This window comes from Microcaecilia unicolor, chromosome 1, assembly GCF_901765095.1.
Source record: "Microcaecilia unicolor chromosome 1, aMicUni1.1, whole genome shotgun sequence".
Taxonomy (NCBI): domain Eukaryota; kingdom Metazoa; phylum Chordata; class Amphibia; order Gymnophiona; family Siphonopidae; genus Microcaecilia; species Microcaecilia unicolor.
Genome location: NC_044031.1, coordinates 637,435,175 through 637,454,005, shown reverse-complemented (window position 1 = coordinate 637,454,005; position 18,831 = coordinate 637,435,175). Strand labels below are relative to the sequence as shown.

Here is an 18,831-nt window from a genome sequence, read left to right as displayed (position 1 = left end):
TGCACTTCTGATGAACTTCATAGAAAAACATCTAAAAATTGGTTTCAAAAATACCAATTTGTGAGAAAAATGTCCAAATGCAGATTTATGTCACTTTTTGGACATTCTTCTCTTTTGAAAATGAGCCTCCCAAATCAGTTTTCTTTAGATTGGATAAATTAATGTTGGAATGGAAATTAGAAAATAGCTGAAATGAAATGTGTTCCAGTTTTCAGTGAAAAATAGCATGATGGAAACAATTTTCCAACCATACACACAGGGCAAAGTCTGCAGCTATGTTTTACTTGTTGATTTTGCTCTGAGTTTCAACCTCCCCTGGCTTCTAAGCCACGCTAGCAACTGCTACGCGGCGATGCCGACATAGCCCATTCACTTTGAATAGGCTGTGTCGGCAAAGTGAATGGGCTGTGTCGGCATTAGCACATGGCAGCCACTAACGTGACTTAGTAAACGGGGGGGGGGGGGGGGGGGAGAGAGAAAATAATGCAGGAAGAGAATTCTCCATTGACATTTGCTGTAGTAATAAGCATTAACAGGCTTTTCTACCAGTTTGTATTTCAAATTCTGCCTCCAGAATATCTCCACTAAAAGTCTGGCTACAACACTGCAACCTGTGGTGCACAGTGCGTACTGTGGATTCATGGAGGGCAATTTTCAGATGGTTAGTTTACTATTTACTCACAATAATGGCTTTGAAAATAGGAACTTCTGCAGCGGGAAATGCTTTATGATTTCTCTTTGAATTCAGTTTGAAAGCTGAGCACAATGTTTAATAAATATTCCATGTACTTACGAAGACACTGCTCCAGAAAGGAAAGCCGGTCCACGTAAAAAAGCTGTGAACACTATGATTGGCAGAGACCAGAACAATCGCCAAGATGAACTGCACCAAACTTATCATGATCTGGATGATCTGTGAATAAGAAAGTGCATTAAGACATCTCTATTTAAATATTTGTATTTCTTTGTTATAAAGGGGGATTCTATAACTGGATACCTACATTTATGTATTTATTTATTTAAAGCATTTGTATCCCACATTTTCCCACTAGTTGTAGGCTCAATGTGGCTTACAAAGCAATATCAGGACTACAGTACAATAGTACATTAAAACAATACAAACAGTAAATTAAAGCTTGGCATTATATTAAACAGCAGAGTAGTAAAGAACATAGATTTAAGTGTTTCTGGATTATTTGAAACCAAAGAAATTGATCTGATTATGTTGCATCTGGAGAATAGACCTGTTTGAATAGGGTGGACTTTAATAATTTTTTAAACTTTAGATAGTTCTGGGTTGATTTAATTAATTTGGGTAAGGCATTCCACAGTTAAGTACCCAAGAAAGGAAAGTTGGAGGCATATGTAGATTTGTATTTGAGGCCAAAACAATCCGGATAGTGTAGGTTTAAATAAGATCGGGAGGAATTAGATCTGTTTCTGGGTGGTAAAACTAAATCTAGCATATATTCTGGAACTATGCATCCTTACACACCCTTGGCAGACATAAGTGTACAGACTAATAGAACTTATGTATGTAAATGTACAGTTACCCACGAAAGTGCCAGCTTAGCGCTATTCGCTAATGGCGCACATATGTGGCATAGCTTATAAATGTAGGGGGTGTATATATGGGCGGAGCATGGGTAGCACAAGGGCAGGGCTTCCAGTTACATACATAGGGCTGGTTGTAGTAAATGGCGCCCATAGTTAGGTGCTGTTAAGAGCCACGCTAACGGGAAGATTCTATATATGGCGCCTAGATTTGTGTGCTGAAATCCAGCTGAATTCTAAAACTACGCACATAACTTAATAACAAGCCAATCAGCATTTTTAACAGCACTTAAAAAGCAATAAGGAGCAATAACTGACAATAATTGCAAGTTACACGCACAAGGCTCCTCTTACTAAGCGGTGGGCTTACCGCTTGCTAAACAGGAAGCACCGCTGGGCTACCACAGCAGCCTTGCGGTACTTCGGTACTTCCCACCCCTAGCGCGTCATCATATCCGGCGCTACAAAAATATATTTATTTATATACATATATATATTTATATTTGTAGCACTGGGGTGTACCTGGTGGTAATTTGCAGTGCAGTGTGCTGCTTAGTTACTGCTGGGCTAGTGCGGGAGCCTTTACCACCACTCAATGGGTGGCGATAAGGGCTCCCCCCAAAACTGGCCACAAGGCAAGTGCTTTACTTGCCGCATGGCCATTTTCTGCAGGAAAGAAAAACTTCCCTTTTACCTTCTGTTTGTTTTTGTTATATTTGTACCCCATTCTTTCCCACTCATGGCAGGCTCAATGTGGCTTACATATTGTATACAGGTACTTATTTGTACCTGGGACAATGGAAGCTTAAGTGACTTGCCCAGAGTCACAAGGAGCTGCCTGTGCCTGAAGTGGGAATCGAACTCAGTTCCTCAGTTCCCCCAGACCAAAGTCCACCACCCTAACCACTAGGCCACTCCTCCACTCCACTCCATGCTTACTGAGTTGTGGGTCCCTTTTACCAAGCTGTGGTAAAAAGGGGCCTCGATGCACGTGAAAAACACTCGCCAACACCAGCGCAGGCCCCCTTTTGCCGCAGCTTGGTAAAAGGGACCCACAACTCAGTAAGCGCATTCTTTAATGAACTGCACCTAAATGGTGAAGCGCACACTTCAAAATAAATGTGCACAGTTGAAAAGGGTCGTGTGTATGGGCATGTTTATGGCCATTTCGTGAGCATTCCAAAATTTACACGCTTAGTTATAGAATATGGCCCAGTCCACCTAAATCTATGCACTAGGGTTTATGCCAGGTTTTCGTTGGTGTAAATGGGTGTGTGCAGATTTAGGTGCGATGACATCAACTAAGTGTATTCTATATACCGCACATAAATCTTCTAGAATACGCTTAGGTGAAACTGAGTTCTGTGAAGATTTTTTAGGCACCATATATAGAATCTGGCTCTAAGTGCCAATTCTATAAAAGTCGCTTAGCACTAAGCAACCTTTATAGATTAGCACTTAGAGCACATTCCCATTGGATACGAGGACTTACACCTGCTGAAACTTGGTGTAAATCCTTGTGCCCAACTGATGGTGCGGAAAGCCAAGTATTCTATAAAAGGGCATCTAATTTCTGGGAACAGCCCTAAGTCACATTTTATTTATTCAGCTTCCCATTGCTTCACTGCCTTTCATTTTTCTGCTTGTCAGTTTTTTCCTGCTTGTCATTTTGTTTCCAATAGATTTGTCTTTTTCAAGACAAAAGATGTTCAGCCCCACTGGACAACCTTTTTCTTCGGATACTGATACCACCATTAGGTGTGAGCTACACGTGGCTCCCATTTGATCACATATTATGTTTGAGACCTCCTTTTATGCTTTATTTATATTTTGGTGTGAGACGCATGTCTATTATGTTGTGATTCCATTACTATGTTTGGCTCCTTTCCTGTACTGATATTTTGAACTATTTACATTTATGGTATATTGCTTATATAAGTGAGCATTTTACTTTTATGTATGTTCTGCCTTTTACAGTATTGATACTTTCATAATTTTATATTTGCATTTATAATTTCATTCATTTTTATCTTTTATCACACTTGCTTTTTTATTATTCATTTATTTTGATTGTTTTTTTGCAATTTTTTATACTTATTTATTGATTTTTTAATTTGTCTAGACCCCTGCCTCAGGCATTTCTAGCTGAAACACAGAGCATGTCGGGTCTGATTAATAAAGTACAGTTGAGGCTCCCCCATATCTTGAAGGCTCCTCGTACTTCTTTTGGTTGTTTGCAAACACCCCTGACCTCCCATGCTCCTCCCACAGCAACACCTCCTTTTGAGCTGTGCGTTATGAAATTTAGGTGACCATGTTTTAGAATAGGACATAGGAAAGAAGCCATTATAGAAAATCTCCCATGCCATGTGCTCAGGTTATCTAGCTGGATTATGTATAAATGCTCCCATAGCTACCAATAAGAAAAATGTATGAACCTGACAGAATTAACAACAAATAAAATGGAATAAAGCTCCCTGTTGTATGTCTGCTTGGTGTGTGTTGTGTCTCTGTGGGAGGTAGCAAGGGTGGATTCACTTGTGGGGTAGCAATTTTTAAAAGGTGTGGCAGTTTGGAGCATTTAGAGGTAGCGGTGGGGGACTAGTTTTTTTGTGTGGAGGCAATTTGTTGGCTGATGGGGCAGTTGGAAGGGGTAGTATTCGGGGTTGGGGTGGTTTTGCAGGGTGTTATATCAGTTACAAGTAGAGTAGTTCTGGGGAGTGGGGTAGTTTGCGGTGTAATGGAGCAGTCATGGGGGATTAGTTTTTATGGAGTGGGGCAGTTTATAGGGTGGAGGAATAGCCGTGGGGGTAGTTTTTGGAGAGGGACAGTTTGCAGGTAGTTAGGGCAATTTGGGGTGGTATGGCAAGCAGAGGGGATATAGTTTGGATGTGGAGGAAGTATACAGGGTAGCATGGAACAGTTGAAGGGGTAGTTTGTAGTTTGGTGCAGTTGCAAGAGGGGATAGTTTGGGGTTGGAAGAGTAGAGAATGCCACCTTGCTCTGTTCTCTAACACCTACATTTCACTCTATATTATTTTCTATTCTATAGAAGCTGGAACTTCTTTTTACATAGAAATGAACTGGGCAATTTTGGGGGTGCTTACTTCTCTGGAACTCTGAGTGTGATTTGGCCCATTTTCAAACTCAATGTGTCTTTTTACACGTTTTTCCCCTCATGACAAGTTTCATCCATTCTATAACATTTTTGAGAGCTATCTTACCCCCACACATAGACAGATACAGTGGGGGAAATAAGTATTTGATCCCTTGCAGATTTTGTAAGTTTGCCCACTGACAAAGACATGAGCAGCCCATAATTGAAGGGTAGGTTATTGGTAACAGTGAGAGATAGCACATCACAAATTAAATCCGGAAAATCACATTGTGGAAAGTATATGAATTTATTTGCATTCTGCAGAGGGAAATAAGTATTTGATCCCCCACCAACCAGTAAGAGATCTGGCCCCTACAGACCAGGTAGATGCTCCAAATCAACTCGTTACCTGCATGACAGACAGCTGTCGGCAATGGTCACCTGTATGAAAGACACCTGTCCACAGACTCAGTGAATCAGTCAGACTCTAACCTCTACAAAATGGCCAAGAGCAAGGAGCTGTCTAAGGATGTCAGGGACAAGATCATACACCTGCACAAGGCTGGAATGGGCTACAAAACCATCAGTAAGACGCTGGGCGAGAAGGAGACAACTGTTGGTGCCATAGTAAGAAAATGGAAGAAGTACAAAATGACTGTCAATCGACAAAGATCTGGGGCTCCACGCAAAATCTCACCTCGTGGGGTATCCTTGATCATGAGGAAGGTTAGAAATCAGCCTACAACTACAAGGGGGGAACTTGTCAATGATCTCAAGGCAGCTGGGACCACTGTCACCACGAAAACCATTGGTAACACATTACGACATAACGGATTGCAATCCTGCAGTGCCCGCAAGGTCCCCCTGCTCCGGAAGGCACATGTGACGGCCCGTCTGAAGTTTGCCAGTGAACACCTGGATGATGCCGAGAGTGATTGGGAGAAGGTGCTGTGGTCAGATGAGACAAAAATTGAGCTCTTTGGCATGAACTCAACTCGCCGTGTTTGGAGGAAGAGAAATGCTGCCTATGACCCAAAGAACACCGTCCCCACTGTCAAGCATGGAGGTGGAAATGTTATGTTTTGGGGGTGTTTCTCTGCTAAGGGCACAGGACTACTTCACCGCATCAATGGGAGAATGGATGGGGCCATGTACCGTACAATTCTGAGTGACAACCTCCTTCCCTCCGCCAGGGCCTTAAAAATGGGTCGTGGCTGGGTCTTCCAGCACGACAATGACCCAAAACATACAGCCAAGGCAACAAAGGAGTGGCTCAGGAAGAAGCACATTAGGGTCATGGAGTGGCCTAGCCAGTCACCAGACCTTAATCCCATTGAAAACTTATGGAGGGAGCTGAAGCTGCGAGTTGCCAAGCGACAGCCCAGAACTCTTAATGATTTAGAGATGATCTGCAAAGAGGAGTGGACCAAAATTCCTCCTGACATGTGTGCAAACCTCATCATCAACTACAGAAGACGTCTGACCGCTGTGCTTGCCAACAAGGGTTTTGCCACCAAGTATTAGGTCTTGTTTGCCAGAGGGATTAAATACTTATTTCCCTCTGCAGAATGCAAATAAATTCATATACTTTCCACAATGTGATTTTCCGGATTTAATTTGTGATGTGCTATCTCTCACTGTTACCAATAACCTACCCTTCAATTATGGGCTGCTCATGTCTTTGTCAGTGGGCAAACTTACAAAATCAGCAAGGGATCAAATACTTATTTCCCCCACTGTATTCTTGACCCCTTTTGTAGGGATGGGCAGCCAGAAAATTTTTGCTTTGCATTCTTTCTGAGCATTGTAATTTTATTTGGTTTCGTTCAGCCATTTTTTTCATCATGGCTGCAAAGTGTTTGAGTGCACGCTGTTTTGCAAGATGCAAAAGAGTGCACATTATTGATGCATGTGCAGTGGTTTGCACATGTGCAAAGGGTGCCCTCTTTGCAAATAATGCACACGATCTCTAAAGAATATGCACTATTATCATGTTGTTTCCCCCTTCCCCCCTTCCCTCTCCCATTTCTGCTTTTTCTCACCATCTTCCCTCCCCAGGACACTCACTGCCTCTCTCCAACTCAGCCCAGTGCCTCCTGCAGAGCTTGTTTTCCCTTCTCCCATCTCATGTAGAAGCTTTACCTGCACAGCCCAAGAATGTCCCCAGCTACCTCATCTTTTCCGGTGACTACAGCTGCCTCCCAGTGCTCCCTCATCCAGTGCTTTCTGTTGGATGGATTCTATCTACAGTTTCTGTGATTAGAATGCCTTCCAGTTTATAAAAATACTGACAATCTCTGGCTGAATATCGGGGAGATTAAATTTATATTCTGCATTTTCTCAGGGTAAGGCCCAAAGTAGATTATATAAAATATAGAGAGGATCAGCACCTTATCCCTGAGCCCCTCAGTTGCTTCCTGAGTGCTGCCGTTGTAACCAGTGTCATTCCTATCAGATGTGAATTGCCACAGATTCAAACTATTCAAATATTATACACCAAAAAGCTCTGAATGCACAAATGACTCTCTGATATCTGCATCTAAAACACAATGTGGCCAACATTCAGCCACCGGTGGTCAGTGTTTTTTTAAACGCTTACTGTCACCGGCTAGATTAGATCCCCAATATTCAATGCTAGGCCATGTCTGGGCACCATTGCTGAATATCGGCCAGGACCACATAACCATATTTTATTTATTTATGCATTCTTGTATCCCACTATTATCCAAAAACAAGTTTTGGTTCAAAGTGGCTTACAATTTACATTTTGATGGATTTACAATACTGTTGTGCAATGTGGAGAGGGCATCTATTTTGTGTACTTATTCATAGAGTTTTTGAAGAGGTAGATTTGACGTGGAAAAGGTAGTGGTAGCTTTTGTGTTCAATTGTAGAGTTTTGGAGATATTTATTTATATAGTTTTTAAAGTGGTTGATTTAAAAGGAAGGCAACAATATCTTTGTGATTAGATGTAGAATTTTTTGAAGAGGTAGGTTTTCATTTCTTTTCTGAATTGGAGGAGATTTGTGATGCTTCTTATGGTTTTTGGTATCAAGTTCCACCATTTGGTACCCAGGTAGCTAAATCCTGCTGCGTAGATAGTTTTGTAGATGGTGTTTTTGCAGTTGGGTAAATGTAGGAGTAGGTAGTTTCTGTTTTCTGGGCTGGCATTTCTTGAGGATATGCCATATATCGGAATGGCATATATTCGGGTGCCATTCCGAATAGAATCATGAAGATTAGGGTGCTCGCTTTGGAAAATATTCTTGCCTTGACTGGTAGGCAGTGTAGTGTTTCAAGCAGTGGGGTTGCTCTTTACATTTAGAGAAGCCCTGATATCCCTCCCAGATTCCCAAACAGCCCCCCAACTTCCTACCCACTCTTCCCTAGCCTGTGATAATCAAAGCCCTTCCCCTGACCCCCCCCCCCCCATGAGAGGTCACGGCAGCCATTTACAGAGGCTAGCTGCAAGGGACATGAGTGAGGAGGATTTGCTCCTGCCCCCAATGTCCCCACTAGGACCACCAGGGATACGGGTAGGCCTAGGGTGGCCTACCTAGCCCTTGGAGGGGAGGCTTTGATTCTCATGGGCTGGGAAAGGGGGGGGACTTTTTTGGATGCTGGGAGGGTGATCAGGGCTGCTTTAAAGGTAAAGAATAGTTATGTGGGTGCCAGCTGATATTCAGGACTGGCTCTCACTTACCTAAGCAGTTGGAATTAGGACTGCTTTTGATCTGTCCTAAATTCACCCACTTAGCCAGTACTGAATATCGCTCTCGCATAACTGCCAGCTCCTCCCCAATACTGAACCCCTGTACTTCCCCTGATACGCCCATTTTTAAAATGGGTGGTCAGAGACAATATTTAGTGGCACTGCCCAGTTTAGTGCTGCTGAATATAAGGGGGTGGGTGGCTACAGGCGATTTAAGTGGGCAGGGCAGGGCCCACTGAAATTGCTTTGAATATTGGCCAGAATATAAATATCTGAGCTGTGCAAATACCACAAGAGCCATGGATAAATCCAAGTCAAGTCAAGAACAGCTCAGATATTTCACACTGATTTCCTTCTTTAATTCATTTTGATTGCATTGATATTTAATTTCAATTGGTTTGCCCATTAGTCATGAAGAGGTACTGTTGAGAGGATCATGTTACCCCGCTATTAAACACAGCTCGCTGGTTCCCATTGACCCACCATATAACCTATAAGTTACTGCTACTCATTTACAAAATCCATATATCTGGTGAGTCATTCTATCTATCCCGTTTTCTCACCCCTTATTGTCCCCCTCGCACACTCAGATCTGCCCACCAGAATCAACTTGTAGTCCAATTCTTCTGAGAAATCAGTCATGACACCTCATGACCATTCTAACTTTTCGGTTCAAGGTCCCAAACTTTGGAATAAACTACCTGCTTGCTTGTGTCTATCATCTTCTATGCTCAAATTCAAGACTGACCTAAAAAAATGTTTTATTCATAGATGCATGTAGTTAGAACCATCTTCTACCTTCTCTGTGGTCTATTGGACATTACAATGTTCCCCTCCCTTTTGTGCTCCCCCCCCCCTCCAGCTTTCGTATAATTCTATTCTGAGTCTTGTATACTGACCATTGTTCTTAACAGGATTCACAGTGGTTCACAAAGCAAGAGGTCTCAACAATAAAGAGAGAATAACAAAGTCATAGACTCACTGCTACGGGCCCGAGGCATAGGCCGTCGGGGGGAAGTTAAAGACTTAGGACGCAACCACAACTAGTTTACAGCATAGGATCCAGGAGTTCGAGATAAGTAGGAAGAATCACATCATTACGTGATGTTAAATGGGGCTAGGCTCTAACAGACTCCTGGAGCATTTGGAAATGGAAGGATACAGGGGGGGAGGGCAAGGAAGGGGGGGGGGGGAATCGAGGGGTAGGCTAGGAATTATTTAAGCGTTGCCTACAGGGCCAGTGGTAGGAAATGGAATGATTCAAATACTATGAGAATGACGTCCCTCTAATGGGAGGGCATCTGGCTACGCTACTTAGGTGTTATAATCCCACTAATTAAATATAGAGTTATGAACAATATGACTATAGAGGCATAGTGGGATGGAGAAGATTCGATGGGAGGGGGTAACCATTAAACAAAGTGGGTAGATGGCCTCCACAGAGAGCCAGCAATTTCTAATAGGGAGGTTTGTTCAAATTGTTTTGGTAGTACATGTATAATCTGCTACCTGTTAACTGTTTCTACACTGTTTAGATACAAAGAATGGGTATAATATATTATGGTACCTAGATAGCAGGTTTTGGTTCTACTGCAGCGTACTATCGTTATGTTCGATGTACTGAATTCTCTAGGTACCTATAAGCTGTGTTCTATACCGATAATGCCTTGAAAGTCAGTAGCTACCACTTGTTGGAATGTTGAGGGATAAAGGGAGGGAGGGAGGGAGAAAATATAAACGCTTGATGATGCAGTAGGAGAGACTTACTGATGTGTAACATGAAACCAAATGTCACTGGTTGTATGAGGGATGTCAGTTTTGTATATTCTGCTGATCGTCAATAAAATCTTTGAACCATAACAAAGTCATAGACTAAAATGATATAACTCACTAAAACAAACTCGTGAAACTACTTTTTATATATATAAGTCTTTAATATTTTCCTGAAAACTAGATAAGAAGGCAGAGCTTTCATATTAGCAGGTAGCACATTCCAAAAATGAGCTCCTTGAAAAGGAAAATAATTCTCAACTATTGATTTTAACCTAACATTTTTCACTGTAGGATAGTGTTAGAGTCTGTTGAAATCATAGATTTCTCCTAGAAAAGGGAATTGCCGGCAAATTCACTAACCCCTCTGCATTTGATCCTTCCCTCCTCCCTCATAATCAGTTATTATTGCACTTTCTATCCTTTTCTTATTCTCCTACTGCAACCCACTCAGATATTACTTGATGGGCGGGGTATAAGCCATTAATTAACTTGGAAACTTGGAGTTGTGTAGACTCTTCACTGGCACTAAATCACAACATTCCTCTAGTTGCTCTGATTGTGTCATATAAAGTAGAGTAAACTTACCCCCAGAGCCTTTGGTTCTCCTTTGACAAATTCCTGCAGAGCCTGTGAGACATGGCCTGGGGTGTTTTGAGGAACATTGGGCCCCATCTGTATGACATTTTGGCCATTTGGTGGAATAACCTGATTGAATACTGTCACCCCATTGTCTCCAGCTGCCTCAGGATTCATTCCCTACAATCTACAAGAAACAGAAAAGCAAAAAAGAGACATTTGTGTATTTCCATCACATGAAAGATGAATGATAAGGTTTTATTTATTTATTTATTTAGTTAGTTAGTTAGTCATATTTATTAGCCTACCATACCTAGGCTAGCTCAAGGTAAATCATCTTAAATAAAAAAAAAACACAGATAAAAATATACAGTTGTGGATTTAAAAAAACCCTTGCAAAACTGTAAGATCCAGTTCAAAATCCAGTTAACACATATGTTTCTTACTTGGAGGATTGTCACAAAATGCCTAGCCACCCACCTGGGGTTACCCTGTGGCCACTTAGAGGGTCTATCCCCAGCACAGCTCAGGTCCACCTGCTACATGTGCTCTACACTAGCACCCTCCTCCCACTGATTGGGTCACAACTGCCTCTGGATGAGTCTCCCGCTCTCAAATTATCTCCAGTGATTTCTAGGTTACTGGGATCACACTCCCATGCACAAACAGCTCCCAGAAAGTACCCACAGACCCAACACACAAACCACCAGGATTCTTTATCAGTCCAGACAAGCAGGGTGAATAATGTTTATTCTCATAAAAACACTGAACAGTGGACAGAAAAAGTGCAATCAGCAAACAGTAACAAGTAAGTGAAAAATGGATCAATTATAACACTAACTAGACATTTGTTTACTTTCTAAAAAGTACCTGGGGAGATCAGGACTTATAGCTGCTCACCAGTTATCAAATACAACTGTTTACAGGGCTTCCAGGAAAGAGCTTTTTCTCTTTTCCCTGGGCTGAAACGGGGGCAAAAACCAGTACAATCCAAATGAAAACAGCTCCTGGGCCAATCAGAGCCCAGTGAACAACTTTTAAAAGAAAGCTGGTTACATAACTATAGGCATTTCCTTTATCTGTGTGTTAACTAAAAGAAAGAAAGGTCCGTTCTTTGATACAGCTTAAAACATAACATGCACCACCTGCTGGTTAGAGAAATGTACTTCAAGGATTAATAAAGGCAGCTTTACAGGCTTAAAACACACTGTTTTATCACAGGGATAACTGATGTTTACTATTGTGTAGCATATTTTTAAAGTCTTTTTATTATGATTTTATTGAATTTAAGTATTTTATGTATGTTTTTATTATATTCCACCTAGAGTGATGCATTAAGCAGGTAATAAATATTGTAAGTAAAGAAATAAATGTATAAATTAATTTTATAAGAGATTAGAGCAGTAGAACTTCATTTTTTGCACTCAGGTAAGCTCTTACAAATTACCTGGGGGTATGGGCACCCAGAAACACAGAACCTGCGGTAGTGTAGACGTGTGTTTTGGGCACGCGCAGAATCATTTTTTAGCACACCTGTAAAAAATTCCTTTTTAACATTTTTACCGAAAAAATGGATGTGCGGGAAAATGAAAATTGCTGCGAGTCCATTATGGGTCTGAGACCTTACTGCCAGCCTTTGACCTAGTGGTAAAGTCTGAAGTGATAACCAGGCAGTAATGACCTATGTACGTGTCAAGTGCCACTCAGCGCATGTCCAATGTGCTTGTCCGAAAATAAAATTGGATGCACGGCAAAAATGAAATTACTGCAAGAGCCATTCTGGCGTGCGTTGGGCACGCGTAGATGCTTAAGTGGCTTAGTAAAAAGGCCCCTTACTTTACTTGGGAAAACAATGAACAGTGAACAGCTTTTAATATCTAGGGATCATCATAGACTCCAAGCTAACTTATGATCAGCAAATTTTTTCATTGATAAAAAAATAGGATTTTATACTCTTAGGTTCCTGTTTACTAAAGTGCGCTAGTGATTTTAGCACACAGTAAAAGTGTAGGTGCCTAGAGGAATATTGTGGGCACCTACATGGTTAGCATACGCTAATATTTAGCGTGCACTAAAAACGCTAGCGTGCCTGTAACACGGCTTAGTAAACAGGGCCATTAGACAGTTGAGGGTGGTGCAACATTGTTTTAACGAAGCAACAGTACAGAAACAGCTACATGCATTTTTAAAGTATTTTATTATGTTTTCTCTTGATATCGTAAAACAGCATGACATCAACAAGCAATAAAACATTTACAGATCATGTACTTAAATAACTATGAACGGTTTTATATCAAAGATTTAACAAAAAGGTAAAAGTATCATTGCACAAAGCCAAAGAGAAGGAACTACTCATTGAGATGGATTTCATTAACATTTAACACCCCCTTTTACAAAGCCACGCAACAATGCCGAGACAACCCATTCAGCTTTGTAAAAAGGGGAGGGGTAAATTAGCAGTATCAAACAAATAACAATACTAAAATAAAACAAACAAATGAAGGAGACCATCATAACAAAGTGATAACTACAGTATGTGAAGAGAAAAAGAGCTTAGCAGAAGTGGAGATATATATTAATACAGTAGTGTAAACTAGGAGAGATATTATCAAAGAAAAACTGATATAACGCAATCATATAAAAATATATATAAAGAAAAAGGCAAATCCTGGAATTCAATGAAATTAATATAATAATAGAAAATGTAGCTAAATCTGATAGTACCTCCATGGTTTTTGTTTCATGAGCCAGTTGAGCTTTTCCATACCCACTATGGTCCAGATTCTATATATGGCGCCTAAAAAATCAGCATATTTTATAAGCGGTGACTAGATTTAGGTGTGGTGTATAGAATATGCTTAGTTGATATCCCAGTGCCTAAAACTATGTGTGTCTATTTACACTAACAAAAACATGGTGTAAATCCCTGCATGTAGATTTACACGCACCGGGCAATATTCTATAACTACATGCGTAAATCTTGGAACGCCCATGACACATCCATTTCCCTGCCCATAGCCACCTCATTGAATATAGTTGCAAAAACCATAGAAAGGCAGTATATCAAGTTCCAGCCCCCTTCCCCCCTAAACGAGAAACATCCTCAATGTGTAGCATGGGTATTCCAAGTAATATTAATGATGGGTCTAACTGGATTTTAATCTCAAAGTTAGATTATGGAAATATGAGTTATGCCAGAATTACAGAATCAAAGCTAAAGTACTTGCAGACAGCTCTTAGGCAGTGTTTATAAATATGACCTTATTACACCATTGTATAAGCATTACCACTGGCTTACTATCCCCTTTATTATTAATTTAAAAATTTTGAAAATAAACCATAATGCTTTTTATAAACAGCAACCTTCATATTTAAGCTCATTAGCTACTTCCTGTACACCATCTACAGGGCTGGTCTTAGGCCGAGGTGACCGAGGCGGCTGCATAGGCCTCGCGCTTAAGGGGGCCCCGCGTGGCGTGCCTCAACTCTGCCTCCTCTGCTCCATCCCGCTCCCACACCGGCGCTCACAGTCCGCTGCCAACCACCCGCAACCCAGACCCAGCCAGACTGCTCTGCTGCACATGAGCCGGCTACCTGCCAGAGACTTGCAGCAGCTGGGCTGCAGCGCTCCCTGCCCTGCTCGCCCAGTCGCCGCTCTGGACCGTACCTCTCCTCCTGAGTGAGTCCGCACCTCTGACCCCCCGGGCTGCATGGTGTGATGGTCTCGATGCATGCTGCATGCGTGAGCGCCGCAGATTGTCTGCAGCAGATTAGTAGATCCGTCCTGCTCGGTCCTCCTGAGTGGCAGACAGTCCTGGTCTGCCACTGATGATGCGGCCCACCCCCGCGACAACTTCCTTCTTCAAGGGTGGGCCGCGCGGGACGGGCAGAGAGAGTTGAGAAAGTTCCACACACCCACACACTCTCTCTCTGAACTCACTCTCATACTCTCTCTTTCAGACAGGCACACACATACACACACTCTCTCTCTCTCTCTCTCTCTCTCTCTCTCACACACACACACTGTCTCTCTCCCTCACACACACACACAAAATATTACAATAGTAAGGGAATTACATTTCACAAATAAAAAATGTTGCCCGTTTTAATGGGCTTAACGGCTTGTATCAAATATAAGAAAACATAAAACATGATACAGACAGTTAAATACTTGAACAGTATTAATATAGAAACAAATCTTTTCCAGAAACAGAGGAATGGTAAAACCAGAGGATATGAGCTGAGTTTGCAGGGTGGTAGACTTAGGAGGAATGTCAGTAAATTCTTTTTCACAGAGAGAGTGGTCGATGCCTGGAATGACCTCATGAAAGAGGTGATGGAGACAAAAATGCTGACAGAAGTCAGAACACTGTGGGATGAACACAGAGGATCCATATTAGAAAATGGATGCTATAAAAAAAACCTTAAATGAGTTGAGTGGCACTTAGATGATGACTCTGGATGTGAATAACTAAGGCCAGTTCTGGGCAGACTTGTATGGTCTGTGTCCCGTATATGGCAAAGTTTAAGATTTTTAGATTTGATGTTAGACTTTACACGATGTGATACTTGCAAGCGAGCCTTCTCAGGAGTAGCCCCCACACTCTGGAATGCACTCCCTGAAAGGCTCTGCTTAACACAAGATTATCTCTACTTCAGGCATAGGTGGTTGGTGGCCCAACTGTTTGGGGAGGCTAAAGGGGGCAGAGTTAGGGGTGGTGCCGAGGGTGGGGCTTATATCCACAATTGTCTGACAACACACAGAAAAAAAATAAGTAAAAGTAAAATAGTCACAATTACTGCCTTTTATGAAACTTAGATATTAGATATATATCTTATGTCAAAGAATAAAGTGGTTGTTCAAAGCACATATTAACCAATGTATACTATTCAAAAATGTTATCAATTATTAAACACTGCTATTTCCATCCATTGAAAATCCCAAAATGAAATGGTCACATTAGTGAAGTAACATTATGCATGAAAAGGCAGCACTGTAAATATTACACTGGGAAGATCCTAATACACCAATATACCACCCATACGGTAAACACAGACCATCAACAATATTTTTTAATTATTTATTACATTTGTATCCCACATTTTCCCGCATAGCAGTAGGCTCAATGTGGCTTACAATATGAAACAATATTTCAATATGAAACAAGGGATCATAATATCACAATTCCTAATGTACAGCCATAAAACAGGGTGGATAGTGTTCACAATGAACTCCTTTTATTAACGACCAGATAGAGATAACAGTTTTCAATTTTGGCACAGTATAAGTCATCACAAGAACAAATTGGACTGCATTAGGTGCTTATAGCCCATTTAGTTATGTTTAAACAAAAGAGATCTGCATGAAACAAAATATTTATTTTTATTTTGACTTATAAAACTTCTCTCTCTCTCTCTCTGCCCCAATCCAAAATTGCCCCATTCTCTTGCCCCCCACCACCATCTAACATTGCCTCTATGTCCTCTCCATCTCATTCTCCTCCCTTCAACATCTAGCATCATCACCTCATCCCCTCACCAGTCTCCTGTTCAACAAAAAGCAATAAGAGACCCAAATACTCCTTACCGCTTGCTTGCTCGATCCGCTGACTCCCTCCCTGGCTTGGTCGGTGTCAGTCACTGATTGAAAAGAGCCGCCGCGTGCTGCAACACTCAGGCTCACAGTCACAGCCAGGCTCTGATGCGGGAAAGGCAGCAGGCAGGAAATGTGTTACAGGTGGGAGGTTCCCTTCCGGTAGAGCTGGAACTGCTGTGGAAGGAGCCTTAGAGGGGCGTAATCGAACGGGGGCACCCATCTATAAGGGCGCCCATTTCCGGGGCCAGCCCCAGGAAGGGGCGAAGCCAACCGTATTATTGAACAAGATGAGCGTCCATCTTTCATTTCGATAATACGGTCGAGGCCGGCCAAATCTCAACATTTAGGTCAACCTTAGAGATGGTCGAACTAAATGTTGAGATCATGGGACTTAGATATGGGCGGCGTCGGTTTTCGCCGATAATGGAAACCGAGGCCGGCCATCTTAAAATCGGCCAAATCCAAGCCATTGGTCATGTGAGGAACCAGCATTTGTAGTGCACTGGTCCCCCTCACATGCCAGGACACCAACCAGGCACCCTAGGGGGCACTGCAGTGGACTTCATTAATTGCTCCTAGGTACATAGCTCCCTTCCCTTGGGTGCTGAGCCCCCCCAAATCCCCCCAAAACCCACTCCCCACAACTGTACACCACTACCATAGCCCTTTTGGGTGAAGGGGGGCACCTACATGTGGGTACAGTGGGTTTCTGGTGGGTTTTGAAGGGCTCACACTTACCACCACAAGTGTAACAGGTGGGGGGGATGGGCCTGGGTCCGCCTACCTGAAGTGCACTGCACCCACTAAAACTGCTCCAGGGACCTGCATACTGCTGTCATAGAGCTGGGTATGACATTTCAGGCTGGCATAGAGGCTGGCAAAAAAATGTTTTTAATTTTTTTTTTTTAGGGTGGGAGGAGGTTGTTGACCACTGGGGGAGTACAGGGAGGTGATCCCTGATTCCTTCCGGTGGTCATCTGGTCAGTTCAGACACCTTTTTGAGGCTTGGTCCTGAAAATAAATGGACCAAGTAAAGTCGGTCAAATGCTCGTCAGGGCCGCCCTTCTTTTTCCATTATCGGCCGAGGGCTCCCATGTGTTAACCACACCCCCGTCCCGCCTTCGCTATACCTCCAACACGCCCCCTTAAACTTTCACCGCTCCTATGACGGACTGCAGTTGAGGGCAGCCAAAATCGGCTTTCGATTATACCGATTTGGCCACCATTAGGAGAAGGGCGCCCATCTCCCGATTTGTGTCGGAAGATGGGCGCCCTTCTCCTTCGAAAATAAGCAGGTTAGTGATATAGCGAGTCGGCAGGCAGCTGGTAAGAAAAGAAATGAGGGGGTGGGGGCAGGCTGGCGCTGGCAGGGAGAGGAAAGTACAATTTTTTTCTTCCCTGAATTCAAGGAGAAGGCAGGGGAAGCAGGTCACGGTTGGGCTGGGGAGGCTTAGCCTCCCCAAGCCTCTTATACGGGGGGGCGCCTATGACTTCAGGAAGCTTGTTAAAGCTTGGCTCTTCAACCAGGCCTTTAGTGGAAGAAGTAACTAACTTCTTAGACTCACACACATACAAGGAGTGACACGGGCTGTACGTACTGCAGGTGGACATGTTTATCCACTCGTACCTTAGCTGAGATAGTATTTAACCATCTCTCTGGCCTCATGTGCACCTTTCTTTAAATTAGTCAACTTATTTTCTAACTCCTCTTACCCTACACTGTCAATTAAAATGTTATATTATGTATTGTGTTGACATTGTAAGTAGTATACTATCATACTTTGCATTGTTATTTGAATATTTTACTACTGTATTTGTTTTTGTTTTTTTAATTATTTTATTTTTGCAATTTTACAATATATTTCAAGGTTGTACGCTTGATCTGGTAAAGTGTTTATAGAAGTCAACTTTTCACAAGAAAAATATAATAAACATAATAAACAAGTTCTAACACTCAAGTCCACTATTATGTAGATCCAAGATTCCAAGTACATGAAATTAAAATGAAGTACAAAGGTTAAGCAGCAACTAGTAGAGGACAGAAAATAATAGTTTAAACTCCCTCAGTTCTTTTAGAGGTTATGAATGATGACAAATGTGAAGGGTCCATAAAAACATACTTAAGTGAATTAAGTCGAATGACGCATTTACAAGGGAATCTTAAGTAAAATACTCCTCCGAGTTGGAGAACAGCGGGCTTTAATAACAGGAATTGTTTACACCTTTTCTGGGTCTCCTTCGAAATATCTGGAAATAAGTTTAATCTTAGGCCTAGGAATAATTTCTCCCGGTTCCTAAAAAACAATCGAAAAAGCATTACTACTGTATTTGTTTATTGCTCATGTTTGATTTATTCTTCCTGTACACCACCTTCAAAACGGCAGTAAATAATTCCTAATAAATAAATAAAGATTCACTGGAAAGGGTTTTGACAGCAACTCCAGTAGCTGGAATGTGAGGAGAGTGTTGGGCAGACTTTTACGGTCTGTGTCCCGCAAATTACAACAATGGATTTGGATAGG

At 42.0% G+C, this 18,831-nt stretch overlaps 1 protein-coding gene across 1 annotated transcript in view; it reads right to left on the bottom strand.

The window, feature by feature from the left end:
- LOC115460885 (membrane-spanning 4-domains subfamily A member 4A-like) overlaps positions 1 to 18,831 on the bottom strand; it is a 43,276-nt gene that overhangs the window by 11,751 nt on the left and 12,694 nt on the right. The window contains exons 2-3 of the mRNA XM_030190512.1: positions 10,723 to 10,900; positions 794 to 913 (exon numbers count right to left, since the gene is read on the bottom strand). Coding sequence (XP_030046372.1) covers positions 794 to 913; positions 10,723 to 10,890 — 288 coding nt within the window. The 5' untranslated portion in view covers positions 10,891 to 10,900. The remainder of the gene's footprint in view (positions 1 to 793; positions 914 to 10,722; positions 10,901 to 18,831) is intronic.